This window comes from Tiliqua scincoides, chromosome 2, assembly GCF_035046505.1.
Source record: "Tiliqua scincoides isolate rTilSci1 chromosome 2, rTilSci1.hap2, whole genome shotgun sequence".
Classification (NCBI taxonomy): Eukaryota; Metazoa; Chordata; class Lepidosauria; order Squamata; family Scincidae; genus Tiliqua; species Tiliqua scincoides.
This window is the reverse complement of record NC_089822.1, coordinates 216,141,666-216,150,871: the sequence shown is the minus strand read 5'-3', so window position 1 is coordinate 216,150,871 and position 9,206 is coordinate 216,141,666. Positions and strand designations below refer to the sequence as shown.

The 9,206-nt window shown below is 46.5% G+C and overlaps 1 protein-coding gene across 1 annotated transcript in view; it reads left to right on the top strand.

The window, feature by feature from the left end:
- Positions 1 to 584: 584 nt before the first annotated feature.
- The window catches only part of FAM120A (family with sequence similarity 120 member A), a 63,278-nt gene continuing 54,656 nt past the window's right edge, over positions 585 to 9,206 (top strand). Inside the window, exon 1 of the mRNA XM_066614665.1 lies at positions 585 to 1,272. Coding sequence (XP_066470762.1) covers positions 799 to 1,272 — 474 coding nt within the window. The 5' untranslated portion in view covers positions 585 to 798. The remainder of the gene's footprint in view (positions 1,273 to 9,206) is intronic.

The following is a 9,206-nucleotide window of genomic DNA, read 5'->3' as shown; positions in this document are numbered from 1 at the left end:
AACACACACACACAACTCATGTCCCCCAGTGGAGCTGTGTGTGCTGTGCAGTTGTGTGCGCTGCCGGAAGTCAAGTGTGCTGTGCTGTGCAGCTGTGTGCGCTGCCGTAGGTGAAGCCAAGGAAGACCACAGAGACCCCGAGCGCAGCCCGCGAGCTTTCCAGCGGGAGGAAACGCTCCCCCCTCGGAGCCCCTCCAGCCCCCTCCCCCACTTCCGCTCGCGAGGCCGCCCCCATCCAATCCGTCCTCTCGCCCGCTTCCCGCCCGCCTGGCCCTGCGCCTGCGCGGGTTATGCAAGAGGCCGGCCGCGCAGGCCCAGCGCCGCGTAGCCAGTGCAGGAGCAGGCCGGGCGGGGGCGGAGCAGGCCGGGCGGGGGCAGGAGGGGGGAGCGGCTCGGCCTGCCCTCCCGCGCCGGCCAGCGAGTCGCCTCCCGCCCGCCCGGCAGGGGAGCGGCTGGCAGGCGGCGCGAGTGGCAGCCTCGGCCCGCGCGGGCCAAGTCCCGCCTGTTCCGCGCGGCCAGTGGGTTGGCTTCCTGCGCGCTGTGCCGCCCCCCGTCTCCCTCCCTCCCTCCTCCCTCCCTCCCTCCCCCCCCGGCAGTAGGAGCCGCAGCAGCCGCCCGGTCCCGGCCATGGCTGTGTGAGAGCAGCACATGGCGGCCGCAGCAGCCATGAGCCCCCCGCTCCTCCACACCAGCCCCCCCTGAGAGCCGCCCTCCCGCAGCGCCGCACTCGCAGCCCGCCCCCCCGCCGCAGGACCCCCGCCCGCCCGCCCGCCCGCCCGCCGCGTCCTGGCCGCCGCCATGGGCGTGCAGGGCTTCCAGGACTACATCGAGAAGCACTGCCCCAGCGCCGTGGTGCCGGTGGAGCTGCAGAAGCTGGCCCGGGGCAGCCTGGTGGGGGGCGGCCGCCAGCGCCCCCCGCAGACCCCGCTGCGCCTCCTCATCGACGCCGACAACTGCCTGCACCGGCTCTACGGCGGCTTCTACACCGACTGGGTGAGCGGCGGGCAGTGGAACCACATGCTGGGCTACCTGGCGGCGCTGGCCAAGGCCTGCTTCAACGGCAACATCGAGCTCTTCGTCTTCTTCAACGGCGCCCTCGAGAAGGCCCGGCTGCACGAGTGGGTCAAGCGGCAGGGCAACGAGCGCCAGACGGCGCAGCAGATCGTCAGCCACGTCCAGAACAAGGGCACGCCGCCGCCCAAGGTCTGGTTCCTGCCGCCCGTCTGCATGGCGCACTGCATCCGCCTGGCCCTCATCCGCTTCCACATCAAGGTAGGCCCGGCCCGGCTCTGCGCCTCCTCCTCCTCCTGTGCCCCTCTCCCCTCCGTGCCAGACCCCAGCTCGTCGCACCAGCGCCTCCCCTGCATGTCGCTCCCTGCCCCAGGGCCCCCTTCCCCGCGCCACTCTTGCAGCTCTCTGGGGTCTGTTCTTCATCCTCCTCCTCTGCCCCCACCTCTCTCCTCCATGCCAGACCCCATCTCATTGCACCAGCCCCCCTTGTACTTGGCTCCCTGCCCCCCTTGTGCCAGGGCCCCCTTCCCTGTGCCTCCCTTGCAGCTCTCTGGGGTGGTTGCCTCCCTCTTCTTCATCATCATCATCAACCTCTTCCACCCCCACCTCTCCCCTCCATGCCAGACCCCCCCACCTGATTGCACCAGCATCCCCTTGCATTTGGCTCCCTGTCCCGTCCCCCCCATACTAGGTCCCCCTTCCCTGTGCCACTCTTGCAGCGCTCTGGAGTTGGTGCCTCCTTCTCCGCCTCTATACTTCTTGCCTGGGGGAGCCCTCCCTCCCCCCTCCATGTGCCACTTCTCACACGACCAGAGGTGCTTTCCTGGGAGTTCCATTTGCAGCTGCCCTGGCACCAGTGAGTGCCCCACATTTAGGCTGCCCTTCCTTGTCCACTGAAGAAGTGCCTGGGCTCCGCTTGGCTTCTCCAGTCCACGGGAGGGGGGAAGGAGGGGCAAGGTTCTAAGATGGCAGGAGGGTTGCCCTCCCAGTTATGTCTCCTCTGCTGAGTTCAGAGGGAGGAAGGGAGGGAAATCCTGTCTTCCCATATCCGCAAAATGTCGTCAAAACCTGGCGGTGTCTGTAGCTTGGGCGGGGAGAGGAGCTGCTGTGAGTTTCTTGGGAACACTCACCACTGGCCAGCAGTGGTCACACAAATGTTGCCAAAAAGTTCCATGTTGCTTCTGTCTTGGCCATGCCCCCCCCCCCCCCGGTTTGGAGCAGAGAGAAACCATCTCCTTGCCACCTCATTAGTAGCTATGGAGCTGCAGGGTGCCCTTAGCTGACAAAGGGGAGGGCTTAGTATGCACCCTGATGTCCTCAATCTCTACAGGGATTTTTCTATTTATACATACCTGTCAAGCTTTGAAAACCAGATGAGAGTGATCAGGAACATCCGAAGGCATCTATTCACAATCAGGGATGTTCTCATGAGTTGCAAACATGGGCTCATTACCATCATGTTGTTTTCTCACTTTCCATGAGGTTGCACTTTGCTTTCTAGTTCTGTAAGCACTGGTTTTCTGGTAGAGCCTCTCTCCTGTCCTTTTTGTACCCTTTCAGGTTTGATTTCCTACCTTTCTCATATTCATAGCAGAATAAGGAAGAAAGGAGGGTCGTTGTTGCTCACCAGTTTGTGATTGAGAGTTAGAATGAGAGCAGGTAGCTAACTTAATCTGTAGTACCTGTTCTATCTAGATCACCCTCCTGACTCTTTCGAAGTTTTTAGTCTACTCATCTTGAAAACTGTGTTCTGACTCCATGTTGTTTCAGAGGCCATTGTTCTGTTCACTTTGATTTATAAAATGTTCATTGTAGGTGTCATGGAAGTCAGCAGCTATTCATTAAAAACATACAATCACTTTTTCATCTTGTCTAAATAGTAAGTGAATTTTGGGGAACTTTAAACTCAACTTGGCCAAGAAGATGAAGTGAGCAACAAGTTCTTTAACATGATTTACATTTAAAGGAAAGTTGTGACTAGCTGTCATTACTGAAACCAAGAATTATCCTAGACCTAAAATAATTGCTGTAAGTAAGTTGAATATGTTTTGGTAAAAGGATTTCATGTAGTTTGACTCTCACTATTACAGTAATTATAAACAACACCTAGTTTTCATACATTGCCATGTAAATTTACCATTGCTGTTCTGAAAGGCAGTAGTGCACTACACTACAGTTTACACTACAGTTTAATCACAATCTAGCTTAGATTGTCCTTACATTGTTTAACGATAATACTCTATTGATGACTGTGCATTTTGAAGTCATTTTTTAAAGATGAAAGTTAAAATGATGGTGTTTTGCACTAGATTTTTTTTGCAAAATAAAATCTGTTAGTGAAAATGTGTAACCCATTAGATATTCTGCTTGAAGTCCTGTAAAAAGGAAAAACAGCACCAAAATGTTGACCACATCGTTAAAAGAAGTTGCAAACAGACTTTGTCAGTTCTGTTGCTTTGTATACTAAATGTTATGTGACCTTCAGAGATGTGCAGAGATCCATGATCGGAGTTTAACATTATCAAGTTTTGTGCTGTCCTTTTGGCAGATTAAACCATTACTGTAACCAGGACAAAGGATAATTTTCAGGGTGAGGTGAGTTCTAAAAAGAGACAACTTTCTCTTCAAATGTTTAAAAAACAAAATCTTTTTGAGTTAAGTTTTGTGAGTTCAGTGAGATGGAAAAAATTATGTTTTTCTGAAGGCTTAGATTAGATGGGGTTTTTTCTGCTCCAAATGTCTGTTTTAAGGCCTAGAAGTAATCCTGCACTTTAGAGAGGCTGTGATACTTCAGACTAAGTTGATAGTGGAAGTCCCACCCCTTGTTTCAGTAGTAAGAAATGTTATAAGTCTATGAGTTGATAGAGCTGGCGTAATGATTGGCTTACAGGAGTGACAGACTGTAGTGGAGACATGGAGTGTAGCACTACAGTGAACAAGTTAGATTGTTCTGTTCGTGTAAGCTTGTTAAATTCTTCCGTACGTGAGTAGAAAGCTGTAAAGTGCAACCACACTTCTCTCTGTAACTTAGTCAGATGTGATGTGCATTTTTAATAGAGGAGTGGATGATTGAGGCTACAAAGTGTTCTTACTTAGTCTGCACTGAAAAATTTCATAGGCCTCCTTGGTTAAGCAGCCAGGGTTTACTAATTGTTTGCTTGTGTACTAATTTCATTTAATTCAAATTTTCAGAGATTCCACTGGATAAATGCCCTTTCTATGTTTCACATAATTTGCAGTCTTGTTAAAATGAAAATAAGTGGCAAATGTTTGCCTGTCTCTCTCCTTGTAGTTCATTAAAAATGTAGTTATTCTTGATACGATAGTTTTTGTTGCACAATCTTAGTATTGCTAAGAACAATAATAAATACCGCTGCTAATTGGGCAAGAGGCACTTTTTCAAATGGGTGCTCCTTTTTTAGCAGAGGGAGAGTAACTGGCCCACCTCACCCTAGCACTGCCTGTTCTAATGGCTGTCTGCTGGTATTCATTTGCATCTTTTTAGATTGTGAGCCATTTTGGGACAGGAAGCCATTTAGTTATTTGATTTTTTTCTGTAAACCGCTTTGTGAATTTTTAGTTGAAAAGCGGTATATAAATACTGTTAATAATAATAATAATAATAATAATAATAATAACAGCAACTCTACTGGTTCTTCATTTAGAATATTCAGCCTGGATTTTTCTCTATTTTATTATGTACTTCTTAAGCACTGCTATCCTGTTAACAGAATGAAGGATCAATACAATTTTTTTAATCGCTTATTTTAAAAATTGCTTTTCTTTCCAACAACAACAACAACAACAGTATTTATATACCGCTTTTCAACAAAAGTTCACAAAGCGGTTTACAGAGAAAATCAAATATCTAATGGCTCCCTGTCCCAAAAGGGCTCACAATCTAAAAAGATGCAACACCAGCAGACAGCCACTAGAAAAGACACTGCTGGGGTGAGGAGGGCCAGTTACTCTCCCCCTGCTAAATAAAAGAGGAGCACCCACTTGAAAAAGTGCCTCTTAACCAGTTAGCAGGGGTTCAACCAGTTAGCAGGGGTTCCAGGCCCCATTTGTGAATTTTGTACTTCTCTGCATCTTTTTGCAGTATATTTTTTAAAACTCTTGTTGTTCTATGGTATGTTCACATTACTTATACCAGTATTTCCATATCTGGTAAAATCTGTCTGCTCCATTTTAATTTCTTGAGATTCTTATTCACTTTTTTGTGTTTTAAACTCTGTTATAGTATGTTGTACCTTTGACTTTTTTGCATAGTGTGGAGAGACTGACTCCCCTTTTTCCTCTTCAGTGTGGTATACTCTCGTACAGTGGTTCTCAAACATTTTAGCACTGGGACCCACTTATTTAGAATCTATTGGAACCCACCAGAAGTGATGTCATGGTTGGAAATGACACCATCAAGCAGTAAAATTTTAACACCCCAATACGACAAAATCAAATCAGCAGCACAATCTGAACACACACCCCCCCCCCCCCCGGAGCCAGCACAGTTTCCTTTTGCCGGCTCCCAGCCATTGCGAACGTGCCATCAAGCACATTCACAACAACTCAAGAGTAGGCTAGGCCAATGCACAGACGTGTGCTGGCCTTGTGGAATTGACCCTGAGTCCGGAGGAGGTAAGTTTGTGCTGGGCAGACTGGCACGGGGGTGAGAGAGGCTGGAGGGAAGGAGGAATGGGGGTGGAGAGGAGCATATCAGGGCAGGGGGAAGGCAGCCCAGGGGTGGATTGGGCCTGCGTGGGGAGTGGGGCCAGCTGAGGCAGTACAGATTGGATCCTAACCCCTGTCCCCAGCCCAGGCAGTGTTACTTGAGCTGCTCAGATTTGTGCCCGCAAAATCCCATACGCAGATCCAAGTAGCCCCATAGGGAATAAAAGTTCCCAATAAGTATAAGTTTAAAAACTTATTTAAAACAGAGAGGAACTCACCTAACCCTCCCAAGCAGTTGCTGATCTATTTAAAAAGAGTCCCCAGATACCCCACAGGATGCAATCCTAACCACACATAACCCAGAGAAAGCCCCATTGACTACCATTGTTAAAAGCATATACTTAGATGCCTGTTAAACTACGATGATCTGTTAAACTGAATGGTTAACAAATTAACAGTAGTTTAACTGTAACATTTCCCGAAATGCAGTCACATATCATGGCAGCATCAGGTCTATTAAAAATAATGTACATATTGAAATGAATGGGGACCCACCTGGTGGTCCCTACCTACAGTTTGAGAAACACTGCTCTAGCATGTTAATGAAATCTCAATTCATTAATACTGCTGATGTGTTTATTCAGAGTGGTTGCTTTGATTGCTATTGCTAGAATGTCATTATATATGAAATTTATTTTTTGAGCTGCCTTGAGTATCTCTTGTGGATGAAAGGTTGGAAAGAAGTATTTTTTAATGAAATAGAAATAAATCTATAGAAATCTAAAATTTCAGTCATGCTGACAATTGAAGCAAACATTTATATGTAATGGAGTCTTGTGCTGAGTTAGGAATACATGAGAATGATATTTTTAAATCTCGAGGGTATTTCGTTAGTAAATTGCATAGTCAGTGGAAAATTTGTAGTGTGAGTATAAGCAACGTGGGGTGAAAAAATACTGCAAGTGCAAATGTCATTTAGTTTAAATATTAAATTCCAGGGTGTTTGCTGCTTAAGCTTTAATGTATCCTATTTTAGTCTGGTTCTGTGAACACACAGCATACTGTCCATTTTTTAGTTACAGCTTCAGATGTAAGCACATAAAACAAAACTTCAAGGATTTTCAGGCAAGCTCTGGCAGAAACACTAGTGTGTGTAGCTTAATGTAATGATAATTTTACATCTGATGATGATGATTTTGCATCTGTGTGCACATACAAATATGTATGTATATACACAGATGCATACTTATTCCGTTTAAAGCAAAATCTCATGACAGAACAAACAATTTGGACTACTTGACAGTTCAATATCTGTACTGTCCTCTTCAGAATCTAATTCTTTTTTTTACATATGCATAGCAAAAGGCATGAGTAGTTATGGTCTTGCTCTCTCCTTTTATTTTTTTTAAACCTTTTCTTAAAACTATTATTCTTCCACTCAGTTCTTCTACCAATTTCTGCATATGTTGATTGCTGCTTGTGGGACATTACACTCAAGTACATCAGCTGTAATTTGCAAAATGCATTCTTATTAAGAATGGTGACTAGCTTACACTGTAAGGCAGTGGTTTCCAAACCGTTGGTACCCATGACTCCCCCGGCCACTGCGCATGGCTTCCAGAAGTGGCTGGTGATGGTGGTAAGGAGGACAGGCTGGGAGGGAGGGCTTTTCCCAGTATGTGGTTTTTGTGCGCTGGAGCTCTTCCTGCCATGGTGAGCCTCCATCTGCTGTTTGTTACAGTCTCCCTGCAGGGGCAGTAAGCAGCCCATGATGCCCTGGCAAGTTTGGGAACACACAGTTTGGGAACGGCTGCTGTAAGCAATAGAATGTTGGCAACCTTCAGTCTTGAAAGACTATGGTATCGCGCTCTGAATGGTGGTTCTGGAACAGCGTCTAGTGTGGCTGAAAAGGCCGATTCGGCAATACAAAGCACCTGTAAGCAATAACAGAAACTTAAAAAACAAACTTCTAAAAAGTCTTTCCAGAAGTTGATCCTGAAATGTTGACAACTGTTGCTACCCTATTGGAGAATATGTTTACTGTAAAATATGTAATCCTTACCCTTTTGCTTCAGGTGCGATTTGCTACTTGTGTGTCCCTTCCTGAATGACTAGCAGTCATTTAAACAACTTTTGGAACCAATGAACCATAGAGAAGCATTTTTCCTATTGAAAAACTTTTCTACTGAAAACCTATATGTGTTTCAGTTTTTATTTTAATGATGAACTCAACCTATTTTGCTGACCATATGCCCAGTACAAACTTGCAACCGAGAATGAACAGGTGGTCCTTCTAAGTTGTAGCACTGCAATTTTGAAAGCCCCTTGTTAAAAGACTTGCCAGAGGCCGACCTTCCTAGTTTCAAATGAAAGGTGAAGACCACCAGTGCAGACAGGCATTTGGGCCTAGATGCTTCTTTATGTGGATTGTGTTTTACTATTTTTCTCTGTATGTTAAGCTGTTTAGGTTTTGTTTTTGGTCCTTTATTATTTACTGGTGTTTCATTGAATGGGATGTTAACATCATGATTTTTTTCTCCCAGTAATAGTGATTAATAAAAGTCCAATCCTAGCCAGTTCTGTTGTAGTGGGCCCACACTGTATCCAACTTTGGATGTAAGCATTTGTTCCCTTACACTGTGTAGCACCCCAGCCTGCGCAGTGGGGCTACTCAGATCTGTGCCTGCTATTTAAGAAAAATTGAGTTTAGGGCTTTCAGGCCCAGGATGGAAGTTAGGATGTGGTGGAGGCCTCCTCTGTTGTGCCTGCCCCCTCCTCATCCTGAACTGCTGCAATGACCTGAAACATTCTTTCCCTGTGCCTTCTGGCCTCTGGCTCATGACATGGTGCAAGTTCTAATCCCTGTGAGGGATGAAAGAAGAAAGCACTGCAGATAGACTTCAGGGTGTTGGCTGATGATCAAGTTGACAACTCACAAGACCTGTCCTTCCGATCTGCCAACAAGAGAAGACCAAATTTGAACCTGATAAATCTATCACAGGTTGGAATTCATCCACATGGACTATGTTTTCTTACTCCATGTCCCCTTTGGAATGCTATTATATTTCTGAAAGGGGCTGGAAACTTGTGTGAGCTGTAGATTTATTTGAGGTTGAAAGAATTATGGGAACTTGGCTTGTTCTCCTGTTAATGGAGACATAGTTTTTTTACTGAAACCTCCTCTCCCCCCACTCTCTCCCAACAAGATTGGGCATCTTTCAGGTTTGCAAGTTTTCCTCCTTGGTCTTCTTCATTCCCTTACCAGTTAGAGAAGCTAATGGGTTGATTTATTGAATGTGGAATCTCCTGGACAAAAGGTTATTATCCAGATAATAAGCAGAAGTAAGTTTGTGTGCCCTTTTGAGACAGGTAACCATTTAGTGATTTTTTTTCTCTGTAAACCACTCTGTGAACTTTCTTTTGTTGGAAAGCCAAAATCCACAGATGTTGGAATCTGCAGATTTCAGGGGCCCCAAGCCTCCAAACCCGACTAGAACTGTGCTTCTCTCAGTTCTGGAGGCCGTTCT